Source organism: Delphinus delphis, chromosome 19, assembly GCF_949987515.2.
Source record: "Delphinus delphis chromosome 19, mDelDel1.2, whole genome shotgun sequence".
Taxonomy (NCBI): domain Eukaryota; kingdom Metazoa; phylum Chordata; class Mammalia; order Artiodactyla; family Delphinidae; genus Delphinus; species Delphinus delphis.
The window spans coordinates 21,152,083-21,176,362 of record NC_082701.1 but is presented as its reverse complement, the minus strand read 5'-3'; the positions used below and the strand labels follow the sequence as shown (position 1 = coordinate 21,176,362).

Here is a 24,280-nt window from a genome sequence, read left to right as displayed (position 1 = left end):
GAAAGCCCACGTGCAGCAACAAAGACCCAACACAGCCAAAAAACAAAATTTTTGTTTTACATCTTTATTGGAGTGTAATTGCTTTACAATGGTGTGTTAGTTTCTGCTTTACAACAAAATGAATCAGTTATATATATGCATATGTTCCTATATCTCTTCCCTTTTGCGTCTCCCTCCCTCTCACCCTCCCTATCCCACCCCTCCAGGCGGTCACAAAGCACCGAGTTGATCTCCCTGTGCTGTGCGGCTGCTTCCCACTAGCTATCTACCTTACGTCAAAAAACAAATTTTTAAAAATTAAAGGGCTTCCCTGGTGGCGCAGTGGTTGAGAGTCCGCCTGCCAATGCAGGGGACACGGGTTCGTGCCCTGGTCCGGGAAGATCCCACATGCCGCGGAGCGGCTGGGCCTGTGAGCCATGGCCGCTGGGCCTGCGCGTCCAGAGCCTGTGCTCCGCGGCAGGAGGGGCCACAACAGTGAGAGGCCCGCGTACCGCAAAAAATAAAAAAAAAATAAAAAAATAAAAATAAAGACCCAATGCAACCAAAAAAAGAAGAAAAAACCTTTAAAAAATAAATAAAATTAATAAATCAAGAATAAATATAAGAATATCATGTTTAGTTGTAATAAAAACTAGAACTGTTAATATGGGTGTCTCAAGGAAGTGGGACTAGGTTATAGGGTTCAGGGGTTTGAAAGGAAACTTTTACTTAATTTGTTTATATTCTTCTGTACTGTTCAAATATGTCCTCATGTGCACATATTATGTTTTTAAAGTTTTTATTGAGATAAAAACTCACAGTAAAGTGTGCAGATCTTAAGTGTTTAGCTTAATAAATGTTTACACATGTAAACATGGTTACACATCCATGTAACCACTATCCAGATCAAGATATAAAATATGTCCAGTGCCCCAGAAAATTCCCTCATGCCCCTTGCCAGGCAATACTGCACCCACTGAGATAACCACTATTTTTTTTCTTTTTTTTTTGGCTGCACTGGGTCTTAGTTGTGGCAGGCAGGCTCCTTAGTTGCGGCTCGAGGGCTCCTTAGTTACGGCATGTGGACTCCTTATTTGTGGCATGTGAACTCTTGGCTGCAGCATGCATGTGGGATCTAGTTCCCTGACCAGGGATCAAACCCGGGCCCCCAGCATTGGGAGCACAGAGTCTTAACTACTGTGCCACCAGGGAAGCCCCAGAGATAACCACTATTCTGACATCTACCACCATCATGTAGTTTTGCTTGTTTTTCACTTCATTTACATGGAGTTATATACTGTGTGTTTTTTTAAGACTTTTATTGATGTATTGAATATAATACACTTACAGTAACATATACTGATCTTAAATGTTAGCTCAGTGAATCTTGATATATTTCCAGCCAGAAGATTCCCTCATGCCCCTTCCCAGTCACTACTGTCCCCACTAAGATAACCACTATTGTGACTTTCTACCCCTATTGCTTGGTTTTGCCTGTTCTTGGGCCTCATATAAATGGAATCATACAGTATTGTGGTGGCCATGGAGGGTACCACCCGGATTTTCTTTAGGAGAACCTGCTGTGGGAAGCAGAGTTGACTGAGAACCTCTAGCCTACCCCGCTGTAGATCTGTCTTCTGAGCCCCAGCTCCCCGGGGCTACATCCAGCCAAAAGCTGAGTATGAAGTACTGGAGCCTGGCCCTTCTGCCTGATGGGGAGCCCTCCGGCAGACCACCTTTGCTCGGGTCGGCTTGGCTGAGACCCTCAGACTGTGCTGCCACCCGAGACCCTTCCTACTGAGTCCTTCCCTCCTCCTCTCCATTCCCAAGTTTTAGACCTTCATTGTGATTTGAAGGTTTGCCATGCCGATTCCTGCTCCCTCCCTTTATTCTTCATGGGCTTTCCCCCTATTAAGTCCCTTGCATATCTGATTCCATTTTGGCACCTACTTCTCGGAAGACCCATGTGTTTTTGTGTTGGCTTCACTGGCTCAGCATTCTGTCTGTGAGAACCATCCATGTTGTTATGTGTAGCAGTAATTTGTTCCCTTTTATTGCATAAGTGTACCTCAATATATGTATCCATACTAATATTATTGGACATTTGAATAGTTTTCAGCTTGGGGCTCTTATTTTAACGTTTCTGTACATGCAATCTTATGGTGAACACGTGCATTCATTTCTCTTGGGTATATGCCAAGGAAGTGGAGTTGCTGAGTCATAGGTATATGTTTAGCTTTAGTAGATACTGGTAAACAGTTTTCCAAAGTGGTGGACCAAGCTACCCTCTGACAGCACTTATGAGAGTTCCTGTTGCATATGATATTTTTACAAATTTAAATGTAAAAGTGACTAGTTCAAAAGATAGATACAAAACAAATGTATGCTATAGCATTCCTAGTTTAATGTTTAAGTTACCATTTTTAAAACTGCTCCATAGAAAAAATGTTCACATACCCCAAAATGTTTATAGTGGTTATATTAAAGGGAGAAGGGAGATCACGGGGTACCTTTACCTTTGACTTTGAGAAATATCTGAAATGCTTTACAACAAATATATATTTCTTTTGCTTTTAATTACATTGTCTTGAAAAATGTTACATAGAACTAAAAGGCTTATGATGAAAACCAGCAGTCTCCTCCTACACTCCTACGCATCCCTCAGTCCCATGCCTCCTAGCTTGCACTCCTATAATTGCTTCCTTGCTTCCAAAGATGTGTTGAAATCCCTTATCTGCTGCCTAATTCTCTTTATTCTTGTGGGTTTCTATCTTTTCCATCGCTTTATTGTCATTCAGTGAGATTTCAAGAGGGAGAGGAAATTAATATGATCAATCTGCCACTTTTAATCATACAATCCAGGCTGATTTTTGGACATTATCATGGTGAATGGGATGTATCAAAAAATAGCGGCTTGTTTTAAAGACATCATTCTGGTGATTGGGAATAGGGATGGTGAGAATGGACTGGGGAGGGGAGCACCCAGAGGCTTGTGGGGAGAATGTTAAAGAGCTGACAGGAGGGACTTCCCTGGTGGCGCAGTGGTTAAGAATCCGCCTGCCAATGCAGGGGACACGGGTTCGAGCCCTGGTCTGGAAAGATCCCACATGCCGCAGAGCAACTAAGCCCGTGTGCCACAACTACTGAGCCTGCGCCCTAGAGCCCGCGAGCCACAACTACTGAGCCCATGTGCCACAACTACTGAAGCCTGCACGTCTAGAGCCCGTGCTTCGCAACAAGAGAAGCCACCGCAGTGAGAAGCTCACGCACCGCAACTAAGAGTAGCCCCCGCTCGCCCCAACTAAAGAAAGCCCGCGCACAGCAACGAAGACCCAACGTAGCCAAAAATAAATAATAAATAAATAAAGTTATTTTTAAAAAAGAGCTGACACGGTATTAGGAAGACACAGAGGTAGAATTCTCACCCAGCTGCAGCAGGATGGAGACAACAACGTAGAGGGCACAGAGAGTCCGTGCCTCAGGGTCACAGCCCACGTCACGGGGCTGCTCACCCTGGTTCTGCTCCAGGATAGGCCCCACCTGGAAGGAAACCCACCAGACTGTAAAATCTAGAAACAAGGAAATATGCCAGAAATGGCAAATATTTGGCCGCACTCCTTCATCCTGAGCCCATAGCAGACGTAGCAATCCACCACGGCACTCTTGCCTGGAGACCCTCAAACTCTCAACATAGTGACAGGCGCTGCTGATCCGTCACGATGGGGCCAGCTGCCCTCCTGGGACTAACAGTTCTCCAACCCCCTTTCTTGCCCATAGGCAAGCAACAGAGCCTAAAAAGCCCATCCTAAATTGTCCTGGAAACTATATATCCGGGGAATTGCCACAAACCAGCTGCATAGACAGCTGGCAGAGGACTATGAAGTAGGAAGGGACTGGTCACTGGGACTTCTGGATCCTTGAGAGCACAGGCATTCACTTCCACTAGGACCTGGGCCCTCAGCCCAAGCTGTCTTACCTTGTCCTTCAAAAGGGGCAGGGTCCCCTTAACTAGGGCCTCAGCAACAAGCTGCCCCTCCTCAGACAGCTCAGGGGGCAAAAAGGAGGGTGGCTGGTAGAGAGGCGAGGCACATAGTGGAACGGGGCTTCACTGTCTGGTGAGAGCTGGGACAAGCATCAGAAGTTCCAGAGAGCCCCAAGGAACGCTAGATGGAGGGTCTTCCAAAGGGCTCCTGCTTTCCTCTTAGCCTGCAGGAGGTCGTAGGGGAAGAGGAGGCTGTCCCTCAATCCCTGGCCTGGGAAAGATGGCTAGTGTCTGAAGTGTGAAGTTCTATGCCTCACAAAATGTAAAAGGCAGTGTATACCCCCTTCCTCCCAAGATTTGATTCCCCACAGGCCCCTCTGCTCAGCATTTCCTCCACACCAGCTTACATCCAAACCCCTCCTCACCCATCAAGTCATCCAAGAAATCCGAAATGGCTCCTGTGTGCTCCTCTATCAAGATCCCAGCAGCGTATATACAATGGAATATTACCCAGCCATAAAAAGGAACGAAATTGGGTCATTTGTAGAGACGTGGATGGACCTAGAGACTGTCATACAGAGTGAAGTAAGTCAGAAAGAGAAAAACAAATATCGTATATTAACGCATAAATGTGGAATCTAGAAAAATGGTACAGATGAACGTGTTTGCAAGGCAGAAATCGAGACACAGATGTAGAGAACAAACATATGGACACCAAGAGGGGAAAGCGGGGGGGGGGGATGAATTGGGAGATCGGGATTGACATGTATACACTAATATGTATAAAGTAGATAACCAATAAGAAACCGCTGTATAAAAAAAATAAAATTCATTGTTTCAAAAAAAAAAAAAAGATTCCAGCAGCATTAAAAAGGCTGCATGACAGAACCTGCTGGGCCTTCCATCTGTAGCTCCCCGGAGCGCCGGACCTCAGACACCTAGGACCAGGAGATGGGGGAGATAAGCCCAGTCCCATTATAGCAGGTTGTCTCCCCACTGGCTCCTCCCTCTCTCTGCCCCAGTTCTTCCTTGGGCCTCTTATTCTTCGCTCTAGATCCTGCAGCTCTTCATCCTTGCTGAGGCACTTGGTGAAGCAGCTTAGCACCTCTTTTCGCTCCTCAGTCAGATTCTGGAGGACTCGCACCATGTCCTGCATCCTCTCCTTCACGCTTGGGAAATCCTCCAAACTCAAGGACTTCCCAGTAGAGGCAGAAATTAAGAACCCCACCCACCTAGCCTAGCAATCTCCATTACCAAGGCCCCCGAGACCCCATTCTTTATCTATCTTTCTTCTGGAGACCACCTCTCTGTATATTCCCTTCTTCTAGTCTTTTCCTGTTAAAGCATCCTTCTTCCCAGACGCCCACCAGCATTGCCTCCCGCTGACCCCACTTCCACCTCCCCAACTCACCCTCAGTCTTATACCAACCCCCAATTCTTCTCCATCTGCAGGAAATCAAAGCTTATGTCGTCCTTTCCATTCAAAGTGCAAGCTTTGGGCCCCAGCAGGAGTACTGAGGATTTAGAGGAAGTTAGAGCAGTGGTTCTCAGCCTTGACTGTGCATGAGAATCCCCTGGGGAGTGCCCAGACCCGATGCCCAGACCAGGCCACACCCCCAGATCACTTAAGTCAGAATTTCTAGAGGTGGGACTCAGGTATCACTACTTTTAAAGTTCCCCCCAGGTGATGTCTACAACCCATGAGAATCACTGTGTTTAGAGGAGACAGATGCACTCTCCAGACTGAAGTTGAAACCTGCTCTGGGCACTGTCCTACCCTTCTCCTCCCAATGAGCTCCACTGCCACACACACATATGCACACACGCTCACACACACTCAGCTGCCCCACCTGAGCTGCACTTCTTGAGGGCAGAGGGCTCAAGAGTGAGGAGTGCAGCTACCCTGAACACAGCTGGCTTCCATCCTTACCTAACCAAGATGAACCGCCATCTTTCTCTGCAGAGGAAGAATAATCTCAGAGAGTTTTCAGGTCACCTCCACCCACCTGTGGACCTTCTTGTCCCAGTGGTGGAAGTTTTCAATTCTGGACTCTGAGTCCTCACTGCCCATGCCAGGGAGCCTGCATCCTCATCATTGTGTGTAAATGACAAAGCACTATATTTACAGACCCCTTCCTACACCCTCAGAGATAGGCAGGCATAGGATTATGCCTGGATGATTGAAGGAGAAATGGAAGCCCAGAGAGGGCCGCTCAGCAAATCTGGATCAGGGCAGGAACTGGAATCTACCCCCTGACTCCTCTGTTATGCCACTGTAGTCTCTTTTGAGCTAGCAAGACCTTGCCAGGACTGAAACTGCAACTTCTACAACTTCCAGAAATTTTTCTTGAATTTTCTGCTCCATCTAGACTTCTCTCTACTCCTTCACAAGGCCTTTTAGGCAGTAACAACCCTTATTGGATTCAGGGAAAGACTCTGAAATTCCAGAGGAAGCCACATTCAGAATCATAGGGATCTCCTGGTCTAATCCTAGTTCTTTTTTTTTTTTTGCGGTACGCGGGCCTCTCACTGCTGTGGCCTCTCCCACCGCAGAGCACAGGCTCCGAACGTGCAGGCTCAGCGGCCACAGCTCACGGGCCCAGCCGCTCCGCGGCATGTGGGATCTTCCCAGACCAGGGCACGAACCCGTGTCCCTTGCATTGGCAGGCAGACTCTCAACCACTGCGCCACCAGGGAAGCCCCCTAGTTCATTTTAACGTCAGCATAACCATGGCTCAGGAGGCTGTAGGCTAGTGAGTGGCAGAGCCAGGACTAGGCCCTGAGACCGTCTGACTCCTAGTCCAGTGCTCCTTTCAGTGCTAGTGCTATTGTGTGAGAACTGGCCAGACAATTCAGGTGTGCTTCCTAGGCCAGTAACCCTTCAGTAAGGGCTGTGAGCCCAGGATCCAGCACACTGACCTGCACAGAGCAAGCCAAAGTTGGCGGAGCCTGGAAACCCTAGGTCAACATGCAATCCAACCTACTTCTCCAACAGGCAGAGTTTTCTCCTGCCCTTACCATAGTTCCCACCTGGGTGCATCCTATTACATTCTTAGCACTAAGAACTCTATAATCCCAGGCCATTTGTTATCCTCTTTTTAAAAATAGTATCCTTGCCCATTCTGGAATGATGAACAGGAGGCCCATAAGCTCACTCACCTTCTGGAAAGGATTTTTCTTTTCTGCCCGAGAAAACCTAATACCTAAACCAGTTTGTAAAAAGAGAAAGAGAGAAAGACCAGTTATCAAAAAGCTCCGTTCTGGGACTTCCCTTGTGGCACAGTGGTTAAGAATCCACCTGCCAATGCAAGGGACACGGGTTCGTAACACTGGTCTGGGAGGATCCCACCTGCCGCAGAGCAACTAAGCCCCGTGCACCACAACTACTGAGCCTGCGCTCTAGAGCCACGAGCCACAACTACTGGGGCCCCCATGCCTAGAGCCTGTGCTCTGTAATAAGAAGCTCACGCACCGCAACAAAGAGCAGCCCCCGCTCTCAGCAACTAGAGAGGGCCCGCGTGCAGCAATGAAGACCCAATGCAGCCAAAAATAATTTTAAAAATTAAATTAAAAAATAAAAAATTGATTTTAAAAAAGAAAGCTCAGTTCTCTCTCTGTAAGGTCCTCTTTCTCCCCAACCTTCCCACCCTGCCCTCCAACAGAAAAAAAAATAGTGGGAGAGAGATGGGAGTTAAGGGAAGAATTAGTGTCATGCTGGGGCAAACCCTGGGTCAGTGGTGTCTGAGCAAGGACCCTTCATCACCCTTCTTCTCATTCCCTGGAACTTCCCCCCACCTTCCAGCTCACCAGGGCCCCTCCAGGCTGACACAGATCCCAGCTGAATCAACCCCCACCCTACTCATGTGTTCAGGCTCCCCCATCCACCCCGCCCCACCAGGCCTTGCTTACCCATACTTTCTGCGTTGGGGAAGACTAGCTGCTTTACTCGATAGCCCAGGACCTTCTGAGGGGTGATGCTCACTTCCGTTTGGTGCTAGGAAAAAGGAGCTCAGGTTGATTGATCCCTAAGTGCTTGACATAGTTATCTTGCCTGATCTCCCAAACAATCCTGGGAGGTAATTTTTATCCTCATTTTACAGATGAGAGAACCGAGGCTCTGAGAGGGTCAGCAGATGAGCCCGTTTCACAGCAGTAGAGCTGAAATTTGAACGGGCATCTGACCCCAAAACTCATGTTGTTTCCACTTCATTCAACAAATATTTATGGGGAATTCCCTGGCCATCCAGTGGTTAGGACCTGGCGCTTTCACTGCCAGGGGCCCGGGTTCGATCCCTGGTCAGAGAACTAAGATCCTGCAAGCCGCGTGGCGTGGCCAAAAAAAAAAAAATTATAGAGGACAAAACATGCCCGTTTTGTTCCAGGCATCGTGGCTCCTGTCCTCCTGCCTCCTGGAAAGGGAGGAAGACAATGAACAAGCAAAAAACACCCGTGTAACTATGAACCGTGGGAAGCGCTATGAAGCAAATGAAGACAGAGCACCACTAGAGAGTAACAGGGGAGAGGCTGAGTGATGCCACACAGACTTTCTTGGGGCAAGAAGAAAAGTCGTAAGAAGGCCAAGGAGCAGGCAAGACTGCTCAGAGAGGTCTAAAGGAAGAGCTGAAGAGTGCGGCGGCTGGGCTGGCAGCCCCCGACCTGCAGTGGGTGAGCCGAGCTGGCTCTCCCACAGTTCCCACCTCCCAGGATCCTAATCTTGTGTTCATATCGGAGGCCAAAACATTTCATCGGGTCCCAAAAAATATATTGCTTTTCACTTTTCAGGATTACAGTCTTTGTTGTCTTCAGAGTTTCCGTCACTAGATAAAGGTCTTCTCTCATTGCCTGGATTGATTGGAACATAGGGGTCAGTTTCCTCTTCAGCTTTCTGGAGGGAGTAAAGGGGGAATGAGAGGGGCCCCAACTCCCAGGGACATTTGTCCCTCTCCAGCAGCTCGTTTCTATTTGAGATTAAGTGCCTCTGAGGCCGGAAGACCACAGCACCCCTGTCCCAGTTCACTTTACCCACTGTGGGCAGGAACGGGGTGCAAATGGGAAGGGAACCCGCTAGCATTTCTGGAAGATTACAGTGTACCAGCGCTGTGAGATACTTCACGCGTCATTTCATTTAACCCTCACCGCCCCGCTATGATGTAGGCAGGATTGCATCCATTTTTCATATGACGAAATTGAGGCTTAGAGACAGGTTGTGAATGGTCCAAGTTCACACAGCTAATAAGTGTATAACTGGGATACAAACCCCAGTCTGTATGAGTCCAAAGCTTGTGCCCTTCCCATGGCACTGAGATAGGTATCTGCCCAGTCCACAATACCCCGTTCTCTGAGAAGGGGCTCCAGCTCCCTGCACTGGTCTCTGGGGCCTGGTTGAATTGTCCACCCTTGGGGGTCCATAAGGCATCTCTGATTCCATAAAGAAATTCATTTGGTGACTTAAAACAGCCTGATGGGGGACTTCCCTGGTGGTCCAGCAGTTAAGACTCCATGCTCCCAATGCAGGGGGCCCGGGGTCAATCCCTGGTCAGGGAATTAGATCCCGCATGCATGCCGCAACTGAGACCCCAAGCAGCCAGATATAAATACATGTATAAACCTCCCTCCCTCCCTACCTGATGGAACTTCTGGTATTTGCAACCAAAAGACCCCCAAGAAAGTCCTACATCCTTGCCTGAGCAGATCTTCCTCTACCTACCCCCCCAACACACAACTCTACTTACACATTCCACATAGCTTCACTCTAGAAACAACAGGCATGCTAGAAAAATGGAGTTCCCTCAGAAAAACTGCAGAAGCCCCCTCCCCAGCAATACCATGGTGGGTAGGGATAGATCAAAGGACCAGTACAATTTCACTGCAAGGCTTTCAGTTTTTAATTAAAAAGGAAAAACAAAAGGCATCCACCGTGCTCAGGGAGGGCTAGCCCAGCAGAGTGGTGGGGCCCCTTCCCCCGACCTATCCACACTTTCCAACAATTGCAGCTAGGGAAGAAGACACCAATACCGACCACAACATGACTGTCGAGGAGGAAGGCTGGTGATATCCCTCTAAGTCCCTTGTAAGGACCATGCCCTCAGCTATCAGAACTTCTGTGGCACTTGATTGGTGCCACCCTGGTGGGGTGGGCCGGTGGTACTTCCTGTGCAGGAAATGTTCGACGGGGGTGCTTTGATTTCATTGGGCTTCACTTCAGCTCTCTTACCAAGTACTTACCATGTGCTGGGGATAAACAGAGAGGTTAGTAAAGTCAGTCCCTGGTCACAAGTTGTTCTGAGTGCAGTGAGGGGAGGGAACATGGAAACCACTGGCTTGCCGCAAGGCAGAGTGAAACAGGCACAAAACACAGATTTGAGCAGCACAGTATAGGAAAACAGAGGAGAGTGTGGCCTCTTGAAACCAGCCAGTTTTGGTCCAAGCCCAAGTAATCAATCACCCCGGAGGACAGCAGGGAAATGAGTGAATTGAGGACCTCAGAAGAAGGGCTCCTGGAGGCTGATCCTGGAAGAATGAGAAGGCTTCCTGAGGGTGGAGAAGAGGAGGGCATGCTTGAGCGAAGGAGTGGGATGGGGAGAGCTGGGAGTAGGAAGTGGGAGGCTGCACCAGCCAGGGGCCCCCCACCTCAGATGCCCTTGGTGCCCAAAATGGGCTTCTCCCTCTCTCCCTCCCTCCCCCTTGCTGCCCGCAACCAGCCTCACTTGTTCTTAAGGGAATCCAGGAATTTCTGGAGTATCCAGGTCTTTGATAACTCGATGCCCTGCTCTGGGGACCTGGAGAATGTTATTCCCACGTCAAGTGTTTTTTCTTTGGGTAATTTCACTGTCAAACTTCCCTTTGAGTCTACGCTGTCCATAACTTGGGACTTAACCTTTTGACCTGGAAAGAGAAAGGTAAACGTCACATTGAGGCTGACCCCAAAAGATCTCTCTCTAGAAACAAACACACCATTGTAAAGCAATTATACCCCAATAAAGATGTTAAAAAAAAAAGAAAAAAAAGATCTCTCTCTAGAAAATCCTCCCTGGTGCACCCCGTCCTGGGCTCCCCTCCACGATCCCCTTCCCTTCTGAGGAATTCTTCCAGTTGTGGCTCTCCAGCCAACGCTGTTCTCACCAGAAGTCATCATGCCTGGAGCCCACTCTGCCACCTTCTTACCAAATGACCTTGGATAAGTCACATCACCTCTGAATCTGTTTCCTCATCTATAGAAGGAGAATTTTTTTTTTTTTTTGGCTACGGCCTGCGGCATGTGGGACCTTAGTTCCCCGACCAGGGATCGAACCCATGACCCCTGCAATGGAAGCTCGTTGTCTTAACCACTGCACCACCAGGGAAGTCTCTATAGAAGGAGAAATATTAATAGTACCTACTTCCCGTGCTTGAGGAAATTAATAAACTAATGCAGTTAAGCACTTAACAAAGTGCCTGGCACACATACTAAATATTCAGTAAATGTGAGCTAGTCCTATATAACTATTTGAGAGGCTGAAATGAGACAAGGAAAAGTAAAGTGAAAGAATTAGGAGGCCCTGACCTTTGGGAAATAAAAGTTAAGCAGAGTTCAGTCTCTGTGTTTGTGTGCACTGTGCATGTGTAAAGTGAGGCAAGTCTGGAAAGTTGCCCACCCAAGTGGACTCTGACCAGCCTTGCATAAGGCCTTGCATAAGGGCGTGGACTCCAAGTCAGTTGCTGCCCTGGAGTTAGTGGAGCATATGTGGAGATGCTGCCAGGCTGAGTGCCCTTCTCTCAGACCTCCCAGTTCTGAGCCTACAGAGCAGGGAGAACTTCTACTGCTGGATTTGGGGGGCAGGGCCAGATTTACAGAGAAGAAATGCATTTTGAAACTGGTGGAAATATGACAGACCTAGAAATAGTGCCTGAAATCAGTCCTGTGTGTGGGACGCTAATGTCTCAGGGCCCAATTGTTTCCTGAGTAACGTAAAAGTTCGTGGGTACTTTATCAGAGAGAAAGAAAAATCAAACCTTATGCACACAAAGAATACAGTATGGGGGAATTCCCTGGTGGTCCAGTTGTTAGGACTCTGGGCTTCCACTGCAGGGGGCATGGGTTCAATCCTTGGGTCAGGGAACTAAGATCCTGCAAGCCACACGGTGCAGCCATCAATCAACCAATCAATAAAACATTGTGGAGGAGGGGCAGGGGGAAAGAGTAACTTGACAGTGGAGAAACCTGACAGGCAGTACCTCAGCCAGCTGACCAAGGTCAACATCAACAGTGATAAGTCATGTTGATAGTACATAACCTTGATATGATGTGATGGGGACAGCACTTTACCTCTGCAGTCTTCCTCCCCCAAACCCATTACCTAGGTCTATCCATAAGAAAAAAATCAGACAAATTCCAGTCAGAGGGGTGTCCTACAATATGCCTGACCACTACTGCTCAAAACTGTCAAGGCGGCTTCCCTGGTGGCGCAGTGGTTGAGAGTCCGCCTGCCGATGCAGGGGACACGGGTTCGTGCCCCGGTCCAGGAAGATCCCACATGCCGCGGAGCGGCTGGGCCCGTGAGCCATGGCCGCTGAGCCTGCGCATCCGGAGCCTGTGCCCCGCAACGGGAGAGGCCACAACAGTGAGAGCCCTGCGTACCACAAAAAAAAAAAAAATGTCAAGGCCATCAAAAACAAGGCAAGTCAAAGAGGAGCCAAAGGAGACGTGACAACTACATGTAACATGATGTCCTGGATGGGATCCTGGAACAGAAATGGGACACTAGATAAAAACCAAGGAAATCTGAATAAAGTATGGACTTTAGTTAATTAAAAAAAAAAAAACGATGTACACCATCTAGTTAAAAAAATAATAATCTGTTTGAAAAGGGAGCAGGCCAAGTTGCTGAAAATCAATTTAAATGACCAGTTCACCTCATTCTTAAGGACTTTTTTAGTTTGGTTTCATCTCTCCCTCTGAATTTTTTTATGCAAACAGATAGACTTTCCCTTAAAGCAAGTTAACTGACTTAGTCAAATTTTTTTTTCCATAATTAAACTTGCCCCTGCCCCCTGGGGAGTAAGATGATCATTGCAAAACATTCTAGTCCTGCTTTAAAGTTTTCTTCTGTTTCCAGTGAACTTGTCTTTTTTTTTTTTTTTTTTTTGAGAATTAGCTTTTAGTAAATTTGACTCTTGGCAATTCTCGTTTCAGAGAATTGACTCAGTCTTTGAAAAATACTAATCTGAAAATTTCCTAAAGTCCCCTTGCTTACTTAAACCCCACTTGTGGAAAAGCCCACCACCTCAGAGCATTCTGTGCACTGCTCTTGGTCACATAACAGCAGTACCAGGCACGTGGCAGGTGCTCTAAAACTATACAGTGGTGTTGTTAGAATTCTCTTCCATCTCTTGGTGAGACCCAAATGGGCTTTGGCAGAGATGTCGGAGCTGTAAAACTCCTCACCATGAGGCGTGAGATGCTGCAATACGTCTCCAAGTGAGGGTTCATCAACACCTATCCTGGGGCTTCTGAAACCCAAGAAACCCCAGGAGTCGCTGAGCTTGGAAGCAGGGGGATGGAACAGACTTCTCTACTAAGGCCTTTGAGCCCTTAAGGCAGCTCCGCTCACCAGCAACTTCCCATTCAGCCATGATGTCCAGGAACAGGAAGGGATAACAATAATAACTGCCACCAGTAGAATGATTGAGGCGAACTTTTATTGAATGCTCCTTCTTGCATGCACTGTGGTAAATGATTTATGTAATTTATCTCTTTTGATTCTTGCAACAGTCTTCTTGAGTTGATAGATGAGGAAACACACTTAGATGAAACCACTTGTCCAGAGGTCACCCAGCTGGTAAGTGTGGCAGAGCCAGGTTTCGAAGGCAGATGCCCCCAGTTCTAAAGCCTGAGTCCTTTCCTAACCACTAAGCTAACTGCCTCCATTTAATTATCCATTTAAATGATAAACATTATAAACACATGAGAAGACCTCAGCTAATTTAAAAGCGAATTATTTACAAAGGAAAAAAAATAGGAAAGACGACTATTAAAGAAGAGTTTCCAATAAAAATAAATTTCCATTTCCCCTATTCCCTTCTCCCCATGCAGCTCTCCTGTACATTTCTTTAATTGAGGTGTATGGACGTGTACATACAAATACCACGGTTCCTCTTTTGACTGGCTGACCTCATTGATAGCAATGGGGTGTTGACAGTGGGGTAGCGTAGGCGTAGACAAAGTCTCTCACCCACCTCATACGGACCTTGGAGCCCAGGAACCAGCTTATCAAACAGCCCTTCACCCTTGTCCATCTCCAGGATGTCCTACAGGGTGAGGTCTCTCTTATCGTATTGGTATCCAAAGAAACGTCTCCTCTCCTTCACCAGATAGAAGCAGTGGAATCTGTCAGCATCAATGAGGCTTCTGACAGCGATCATATCCCCACCAGCGTCCACGTGTTGGACCACAGCTCTTGCAATTTTCTCAAATACCGCGAGCATGGTGCCTGGACCAACTGGGAAAAGGAAGCCCATTGCAGTTTGGGGGAGGGAAATATTAGTTCAGGTTTTTAAATCTTCTACCTTTGGCAGCTTGGGGTCAAGAAAGATCCAAAAGTTCTAGGCCAACCAGAACGGTTTGCCTTCCCTGTTTCCAGAAGGTGTGGTGGTCACTACACACTAAGGTGGGATGGCCATCACAAATGCTGGATTCTCCTCTGCCCCTTGTGGAAACTTTCTGGAGGAAAGCTGGAGTGGTGATTGCCCAGAAGGAAAGCGAGATCTGTTTTCTGCATCTCCCACAGCAGAGTTGCCCCTTGCTCAGAGGGGCCTGATGGGTGGGAAGGTAGGCTCACCATCCCCAGCCAGACCCTCACCAGTGCTGATGAAGAGGACCCAGGAAGAGATGAGGGGCATGACTGCCGGACCTCACATTACCAACCCCAACAGATGACTCCCTTCGCTCTGACCCCTGGGCCACCCCCCCTTTCCTGTTCTGCAAGGCAGTTGGATGTTGCCCCTACCAACCATTTCCCAGTGAGATGGTCATAAACTGGCCTCAGAAGGAAACAAAAGAGAAAAGGTAGTGCTCTACCTTTGTACTCAAGAGTGGCTGGGAGCTAGGTGCTCTGGACAGCCCCCCACCCCCAAGTCCTGTCTCCTCAGTTTCTGGTCAACTTCTGAAGGGTCCCCTTATAATTGGTAAAATAAAATGAGTCCCAAAACCCCGCCTGGGGCATCTCCCTCCACCCACTCTCCCCTTCACCCTCTCCTGGTCTACTTTTGTCTCCGTCTTGCCTGCCCTGCGGGACGCTCCACGGGCCCACCACGGGGCCAGCCTGACACAGCTGCTCCTCCCCCATTTCTGTTCAGCAGCAGCTCTTGTGTCCCCACCACGTTGGACCCTTCGGGCTCTCTTTCCTCCAAATCCTTCTTACTCTTTCCCCTTCCGTCAATCATTCTGCATCTCCTTCCCTTTCTTCAGGCTCCTCTGTCACCCTCCTGAGGCCAGATCACCCCTCACAGTCTTCCTGGCCACCTTCCCCTAAGTCCCTTCTGGCTAGCCCAGGCACCTACTCACCCATGCTCCCTTCTCTGCCCCTGCCCCCATCATGGTGGCCAACTCTCCACTCATTCCCCACCTAGGAATTCATCTGGGTATATGGAAAGGCTGTGCCCAGGGCCCACAGTCCATCTCAGGGGCCACCCTCTTTTTTTGTCCTCAGCTACTCACCAAAAATGGAGGTTGAAAGAGTCCCCTCTGTGTAAGATCTCTGCACAGTTCCTGGCCACTGTGTCTCAGGAAATTATAATACGGGAATTGAAAAAAAAAACAAAAAAAACTGGAAAGCTAAGTGCCCCACCTGTCAGGCTTTTAGATAAGCCACATTATAGCTGGGGTGGAGGCAGACAGGCCAAAGGTAAGAAACCAACCCTTCCCTCCTCCTGGACCCAGGGAGCAGGTGGGAGAGAGATGATAGACATACACAGATGATATACACAGATGACAGATATACACAGGTGACAGATATACACAGATGACAGATATACAGATGACAGATATACACAGATGACAGATATACACAGATGATAGATATACACAGATGACACTGCACTGAACGCGCTGTAAAGACTCCTCCCTCTCCTGGCCATGTGAGCCTCAGTAAGTCCTATTCCGTCCCACTCACGCTTATGGTGGGGAGAAGGAAGCAGGAAGATTCCTCTGAAGACACAAAGGCCAGGAGGAGATGCAGCCCTCCAAGGCAAGGAAGAGAAGTGAAACAGGGCAGGAATTCAGAGGAAAGGACTGGGCACCCCTTGGGGCTCTGCCTTCTACATGAAGCCATTGCTGAACTGACCTCCTCCCTGGCCGTGTCACAAGCTCTCCCTCTGCCAGCCCAGCCTGGCTGAAGCCCAGAGGTGTAAGTTCTGTCTGAGGACCAGCCAGGCGAAGTCCCAGAGCAAAATGCTGCTCTCTGGCCGGCTTACTGCCTCTGCCAGTTCCCCGCCAGCCCCTCCAGCTTGCTCTGCTGGAGGCAGCAGGAAAAGCAGAGGTCCCAGGGGCCCTCCCACCATCCAGGCAGAGGGTCAGACTGATGCTCCACACTGCCCCGTCTCCGCCCCCTCCAGGAAGCAGAGGCCAAACTCAGGGGAAATAGGAACACACTGTCCTTTATTTGTGTTTCTCAGAATACTGTACAAAGGGAGTAAAAATCCTATTCACACTTTGCTTAGAAAGATTTTGAGGTCAAAGTTCCTTATGATACGTGGGGCGGGGGTTGGGGGGACCAGGATGCAGAAAACAGGGCCAGTGACGCCACCACCGCCGCTGCCACCGCTCCCTCAGCGCCCTGGCACCCACACCTTCTCAGAAGTAACACGGACCCCAGTCAGGCTGGGGAGGGGAGAAGGCGGCTCCTTCCCGCCCCTGCAGGTCACTCCCTGCGCCTGCCACTGTCCCGCTTGAGAGGGACCATGCGGGACTCTGAAGCCCACCAAACCCCTTTGGAGGTGGCCTGATGGCCCCAAAGGTGCATGCCACACGAGAGGCCCTGCCCCAGCGCAGTCTGCACAAGGAGGTTACCGGGTGAAGGGCTGCAGGAGGGCCCCACCATTCATCATGTCTGTCCCATGTCCCCGCGGCCCTCACACCACTGCAGAGACGGGCGTCAAACTGGACCTGTGCTTACGATGACGCACAGGCCCCTTCCACCCATCTCCACCCCCTCATGCCAACCCCGGAGCTTCAAACCCATAGCCGCCTCCCTTCCCATTACCCCCACCATGCTGTGGGTAAGTGACCCTCCAAGACTGCCCCCTTCCCTGACCACTTCCCAAAGAATGAGGTTGGGTCTGTTCCCCCCACCACCCCGCATCTTACACGAAACCCCGCTGCTCTGCGGCCCCGTTGTTTTCAGTCTCAATTCACCCTCCCCACCCCTGCCCCCAGCCCCCTCCCCACCTCCACCAGGGCCAGAAGGCTGCAGCCCTGGCCCCCCACCTCTGGGACCAGGCCATGCACACTCAGCCCCAGCCCCCCACATCTCCTTACCCTCCCCACCCGCACCTAGTACCCCGGGGGGTGCTGTACGGGAGCTGTCTGACTTGAATTAGACAATTCTCTACCCAGAGGGATGAGGCACGCTCACACAACTGCTTTCATATAGATAAGCACACACTAAGTGTCATCCTAAAGACTTAAGAATTAAAGTGAAACAAACTAGAAGCTGTACCGTTCCCTCTGCCCTGCTCACGGGGGTTAAAGTGCTTTAGCAGGCCAAGGAGGCGCAAGCGAGCAGGGGGCTTCCCTGGCCTCTCGTCCGAACCTCATAGGTCTGTGTTCAAGCCCAGGAGCCCAGCCCATTCCAGGAGCACCCCCATGAGGCAAAAGGAAAAGATCAAAAGAATCAGGAGGGGTCAGAGCCCCGGGGGGGGGGCCCGGGGGGGCCCACCCCAAACTACTTCAAGTCTGCTACTGTGGGAAGTGAGGGGGAAACTAGGGCCCAGAGGCTCAACCCCCAGCTCCGGCGGTACCCGGCGGCTCCTTCTGTCTTCAGCGTCACAGCACAGGCTTCTACCCCTCCCCTGCCATCCCACGCAGGGGAAGGGGCTGCACCCTCAGTACTTATTGATTCCAAAAATTCGGACTCCATGGAGCTGCGGCAGCTTGGGGATGAGCACGCTCATCAAGGACACAGTGTTGAGGATGAAATGGATCTGGTCGTACTTGGTGTAGAAGCTGGTGAGGAAGTACCTGGGTGGGGAAGGTTGGGGGCAGGTATAAGACGCTGTTTGGAAGACGCCTTTCTCCCTCACTCCCTGGTCGGGGGAGGCAGATTCCTGACAGCCGAGGAGTTATGGGAAAGACCCCCCCAGAACAGAAGTAGGGTGGCAAGATCTGTGCAGCTAAAGAAGCCCCTGCTGACCCAGTCCCCTTGCTCTACCCCAAGCCCATGGGCCAAACTCACTGGCAGGAAGGAAGCCCCAACCGAGGAAAGACAGAACCAGGGAGGCACAGCCTGAGCCCAGTGTAAGACCCAGGCACACCCCAACCTTCCTTTCCTTGCTCATTCCTATGCCAAGAGCCACAGCTGGCGAGGGGTTTAAGCCTTGCAGGGCCCCAGGGTCCCCCAGGCCTCGGCCTTCCTGCTGGCGTCCCCCTCTCCCTAAGGCACTCACAGCACGATGGGTGTGATGGTCAGGAATTTCCGAGATGCCGTGAACTGCACTCCATAGTCCATCTGCTCCCAGTGGGTTAGCAGCCTCGCCTTGCCCTGGTCTGGGGTCTCAAAGGGGGTCCCCTTCACCGTGTGCAGGAAGATGTACATGCCCTGGAGGGAGGGGCCTTTGTTAGAGGACGCACAAGGCCGAAGGCCCTCCAGCTCAGCTCCTCCGCCCCAGCCACAGACGTGGGCTCCTGGCGATCTGCAGCCCCCTCCGCTGGGCAGGGGGATGCGGGCTGGAGGTCAGGTGGGAGGAGCTGGGAGCCTGGCCAGAAAATAAGGGGACCCACCGCGTGAGAGGGCAGGCCTGGCATGAGGAGAACTCCGGGGGAGGTGTCAGCCACAGAACCAGCATGGAGACGCCACCCCTCCAGCCCAGGGCTAGGCTCCCTGTGCCTGCCAGCTGGCAGGGGGCAAGCAGATGGGAAGGAACGAGGCCCCTGCTTGCCCACCAAAAGAATACCAGGGAGCAAGCAGGCAGCGAGGGAGCAGAGAGGGGCAAGAGGAAAAGATGCTCTGAGATCCTAACTCGGGAAAGAGGCATTTCTGCCCCAGGCTAGGACCTGCGTCCTCTGGACTCTTTAGGGCCCTTAGTTCAGCTCTCCGTGGCCCATCTTCCAGGTCCACAAGTCACCCCATCCTAGAGGTGTGGACCTATCTGCAGATTTTATTCCAATAAAGAGGAGTGGGGCAGAAAGAAGAGGGTGGGGTCCGGGCTCTGCTGACACGTGCCGTCAGCAGGTCACCCTGACGTCTGGCCCAGGTCTGGCGGGCTCCCATCCTCCCCAGCCCCAGCAAAGGCAGGCAGCAACAGGTCCTCACCATGTTGTGGATGAGGTTGGTGAGGGTCCAGACGACGGGGACGCTCACAAAGGGAATGCTGAGCAGCACGACGTGGAGGAGCCCGATGGCCAGCACGTAGGACAGCCAGATGCCACGGCTGTTCATCACCCGCGTGTTGGGGTTCACCTCGCTGTGTGCTGTTCCCACATTCATCCTGCTGCCCCTCTCCTGCCACCGTTCTGCAAACAAGCAGCACAGGTGAGACAGGTCACACCACTTTCCCTGCCCTCTCACACCCTCCAAATCCTGCAGGGAAGGAGGCTCTGCTCTCCCCGAGAACTCCAAGCTGGTCTACCATTTTGATTCTCAAGCGAGGAGGCCAGAGAAAGTCCATGTAGACTTAACTCTATTCATTTCTCACTGCTGGGTTGGGATGAACACCAGGCTGCTCCGCACATAGTCCGATCAGGACAGTGCCCTTCCAGGCACTGGGACTGCCTGGGTGGATAGGTCATCAAGAGGCATGGAGCCCCAGAGTCAAGAAACCACTGCCCATCCCGCAATCTCACCCTCCAGAGGGTCCTCTTCCCACGAAGCCCAGGGGAGGGGAGAAGAGGCCTGTGCCCTTAGAATCACTCGGCATAACCCCTGCTGGACTCCGTCTTGCTGAGGGTCTGATATAAGACACCTCCACCCCTGAGCCCCCCCCCCCTCCCGTTACAAGGAATAAAAGGAGATGAGAACAGTCAGTAGTGGATAAAATATTTAGGGGGTCATTGCTTCTACCCATCTCCCCTAATTCTCCAATCCTGGGTATGACTGGCAGCGTAGAAAGAGAGGGAAAGGGAAGAAAAGAGAAAACACACTAGAGGCGAACTTTGCCCAGACCTGGAAGCTGCCTTCTTGGTGACACAAAACAACCCGTCCAGATGTTTTTTTTTTTTCCGTCCAGATGTTTCATCCATTTGGCAGCCACTCAGGCTACCCCTTCGTGATGCCACCCATTTTGCTGCCAAACTACCAGGGCCCTTTTCCCCACCAGAGGAGAGGCAAGGATAGAGAACACAGCCAACACCTACCGCTCCCACCGGTGGCTGGAGCCCACATCAACATACCTCTCCCAGGGACACAAAACCACACCTGTGGCCTGTCTCCTACCCCCCCCCTTTTCTCTCTGCCCACCCATTGTCACCTGGGCCTCTTTTCCCAGCACCTGTTTCCAGGTGTAAGTTAGCACCATGCCTTCCCCTGCCCAGCTCTAAGGGCAGAAGCCCTGCAGCAGGAGGAACCAGGAGGGCTGCCCTTGATGCCCATGAAACAACGCAGCCCAGCTGCATTCCTGGATGCAGGTAAGGAGGGGAACGAGCAGCCCCATGTCCAGAGCTGAGCTGTCCCCAGATCCCTGAGGGCCCTGAGGGCCCTGTGACCAGCAGGAGGTGGGGACAGATGGCACCTTTGTACTGGCTCTCCTCCCTAGCTGAGGGAAGATCCTGCCTGATAAAGACCCTAAGGTCATCACCATGATAACAGCCCCATCTTTCCTGGGGATACAGATGAGGGCATCCTGGAAGTGCCCAGAAGGTCACCTCCCTCACCCTGCTGCAACAAACCCCCTCAGAATCGGTTGCCCTCTATCTCTGGCTAGGATCACAGAGTCTGCAAAGGAGCCGATTCTCAAGAATCAGTTCCCTACTTCCAGGATAATGGGAACAAGTTTCCTCCTTTCAGATGGCTCCAAGCTTAAAGACCTCAGGGGAAATGTGACCCACAACACACTTTCCCAACATACAAACACATGAGATGGTCCAGGGTGCATCCAAAAGTAGCGATGCTCCTGGGACCCACCAGCTCGACCCATCAGGCTGGATCACTGGGCCTAAGAGAAACCCAAGGAACCAGAAAACCAGGAGTGGCTCAGGTGTTTACCTTCCCAGGGCCTTAGGGCTTCAGTTACCCTACCAGAGCTCCTGGGACACCTACTGCACAAAAGCCTCCACCTGGTGGACAGGGTGGTCGGGGAGACTTGGCTAGGAAGTGAGGGCTCTGAAGAACTTCATTACTGATGAAGGAGAGAGAAAGAATTCCCCAAGTTGACCAGACACTGCTGCCCCTCCCCACTTCTCCCTAACCTAGACCCTCAAGGGTGTAGGAGTAGCTAGACCTCTAGTCCTCCCTAGTGTTTTGTCCAGGAGTGCTAAGAGCCTTGCTGAGTTCCAGATCATCCTACACTCCTTTCTGGCTGTATCAGGGCATCCAACGAAGCCTGATGAGTCTAGGAGGGGCCCAGACCTATGACTTAAATGACACCCTGGGAAGCTTCTTCCTGAAACCTGAACACTAAGTGCCCTGAGAACAAAACATCTCAGGAGCCCACTCCCCCAAAAGAGGCCCCCCCCAAAAAAGAAAAAAACAGAAGAGGTCAATAAACTAAGAAAAAGACTGGAAGCAAGAAGCACTCTTGAGACTTTTGTGTGACTAAGGGTACATATCACCACTGCTAGTGAAATAGCCAACTCCCCTGGCCCAGAAGGGGAGAAATGGAGAGAAGAAGCTGTTGGAGAGAGAGTAGGCGCACAGCAGCTGAGCCTGAAAAGTTCTGCTGCCACCGCTGGCAGCGGGCAGGTGGCTGCCTGTGTCAGTCCCTGATGTGGTTTCACAACCTGCCTCAAACCAGAGCCTGCAGCAACTTTGTTCTGTTAACTACTTTCTTGCTGGTAACTCTTTCCTACTAATTCCCTCCCTTCCTCTCTGGCTCCGTATACAAATATCTCTGCCTAGCCAGTCTGTCAGACACCTAAGCCGAGGCCACAGTGCCAGCAGCCAGGTGAGCGCTTCCTAATCTCTCCCCCAAGTAAGGGCAGCAAATCTTTCGCCTTCTGGGGTGAGGAGCACAAAGCCTGCAACCTGGACTCCAACGGGGAGTCCCTGGCAGCACGCCACAGTGCCATTTTCATTCCGCCCACCCCACAAACCGCAGGGCCACAGTCGTTCACCTCGCAGCTCCGGCTCTGCCTCCCGGACTCGGGGTGGCGGTGGGAATGGAAAAACGGCGAGTACAGGAGGGAACCCACACTAGCACGGGGAGAGGGTGAAGCGAGGAGGCGGAGTTTTCACTATTGTTGGGGTTTTCTGAGTGGGACTTCAAGCCGAAGTGGGGAGCCTCCGCTCCGTTCCCCAGCCTGGGACCTCGCACTCGGAGCCTGGCCCGGTCCGGAGCCCCACCCCCACCCCCACGCGTTCACCCAGCCCTGGAAGCGAACAAACCTTTATCCCCGAAGCCCAGCCTCTCCCCGCCCCCCACCCCCAGACCGAGCACTCCTTTTCTACGCCCCATCCCGGGCCTCCGCCCGCACTTTCCCCTTTGGGCATCCCTTCGACTGATGCACGCCCCCCCCGCCCCCCGCTCGGCTGACGCACCCCCTCCACCTCCGCTCACCCTGTCCCGGTCCCCTCCAGCCACGGGCGCCTCCCCAGCAGCCCCCACCTCCTTTCCCGTCCCGCCTCTAGCCCCAGGAGGCTCCCGGTTTGGCCACTCCGAAGCCGCCCGTCCGAACTCACCGTGCGCGGCCGGAGCTCGAGGCCCGGGAGGGGTGCCCGGGGGCGAGGGCCGCTGCTGCTCCAGCAGCTGTAATAAGCCGCGGCGGCAGCCACCCCGCTGGCAGCTCCGGCCGAATCAACGACCCGCGCCGGCCCCCATTACGTCACCGCCCAGCGCCGGCCCGCCCGCCGCCTCCTGGGAGTTGTAGTTTTTTTTTTAACCCCTGCTCCAGCCCAGGCCTCGCTGGGGCCGCACGGAGCTTTCAATAGCAAGAGAAACAAAGATCAGATGGTATCGCTTTGGCGCATGGCAATGCCTGTTTCGGCGTCTGCGCGCTGCTTGTGGGGTTTACTCTTGCCCGATTTTGCTGGCGAGGAAACTTGGAGTTTTAAGTAGCTTGCACAGCCCCTGGCTGGGTCCCCCCAGAAATTCTGACTTCAAGTCAGAGTTTTTCATCTACACCTCGCTGCCTCTGCCCTGGCCCTCCAGAAATCGACTGGCTCAGCCGGTGCTGGGCGCTCCTGGAAGCGGGCTTTTCACAACGTTGCTTAGGATGAGAGTCTGCTGGGCAGAGAACGCAGTCCACAGCCTGTCTGCTCCTCAGTTACACCTGACCCAGGCTGGCCTGGGCCAGGTCCCATCCTCGGCCTCCCCACATTAGAAGTTGGAAGAGGACTTGGGAAGACGACCTGATGAATAGCCAAGACCCTGAGTCCCAGCCCCTGGTCAGCTGTTTGGCTTTGGGTGGGAGGCTCTCGGATCTGCACTTTTCACCTCTGCATGCTCTAAAGGCAAGGGCCCAGATTTTCCTGTCAGGTAGACTTAGCAGGCACTGCTTCACCAGCAGTGTCACCCTGGGCAAATAACTTGTCTTAATCTCCAATTCCATGCCTGTGAAAACCTACCTCCGAGGTTGTGGGAATTCAGAAGAATGTATGTATAGCAGCTGTTGCGTGGTAGGAAGCTGTTGCTCTAGGAGGTTGAACTAAACGACTCTTGAGGTCTCCTGGGTCACTCCCACTCTCCATGTCACCAAGAGTGCCTTGTTTGAGGAGTTTCCAATCCCCCGACCCAGGTTCTAAGTCCACTCTATGCACAACAGGGCTGGAATAGCAGGGTCAGGTGATGTCATGACACGCCAATCTGACTGGCTGTAAACACACACTGAAGGTGAGGGGACAAAAAGGAGAATGCTGGCCCAGCGAACCTGGGGAGCACTCCTCTGGTGACCTCACCCACCCCTCCCCAAGGGGGCTTCCAGGGAACAGCTGTCACAAAGCAGGAGTGGGGCCCCCAGAGGCACCTGGTGGGCAC

General features: G+C 51.6%; 2 protein-coding genes across 3 annotated transcripts; both read right to left on the bottom strand.

Moving 5' to 3' along the window:
* Positions 1-3,375: 3,375 nt before the first annotated feature.
* On the bottom strand, positions 3,376-14,425 carry GSDMB (gasdermin B). Its single transcript, XM_059997977.1, is given in 10 exon segments — positions 3,376-3,519; positions 3,956-4,028; positions 4,389-4,455; positions 4,851-4,900; positions 5,005-5,166; positions 5,897-5,918; positions 7,871-7,957; positions 8,677-8,846; positions 10,669-10,846; positions 14,188-14,425. Coding segments are annotated over 10 exon segments (1,191 nt in total).
* Positions 14,426-17,401: 2,976 nt separating this feature from the next.
* On the bottom strand, positions 17,402-24,015 carry ORMDL3 (ORMDL sphingolipid biosynthesis regulator 3). 2 transcript variants are annotated; one of them, XM_059998113.1, is made up of 4 exons: positions 23,872-24,015; positions 19,468-19,667; positions 18,602-18,753; positions 17,402-18,176 (listed from the first exon to the last, which is right to left on the bottom strand). In XM_059998113.1, exons 2-4 carry the CDS (start codon positions 19,639-19,641, stop codon positions 18,041-18,043), a joined length of 462 nt encoding a protein of 153 aa, XP_059854096.1. In that variant the 5' UTR covers positions 19,642-19,667; positions 23,872-24,015; the 3' UTR covers positions 17,402-18,040. The 2 variants fall into 2 exon arrangements, with proteins under 2 accessions (XP_059854096.1, XP_059854097.1); XM_059998114.1 differs by lacking the exon at positions 23,872-24,015 and adding an exon at positions 22,987-23,091.
* Between the last annotated feature and the right edge of the window lie 265 nt (positions 24,016-24,280).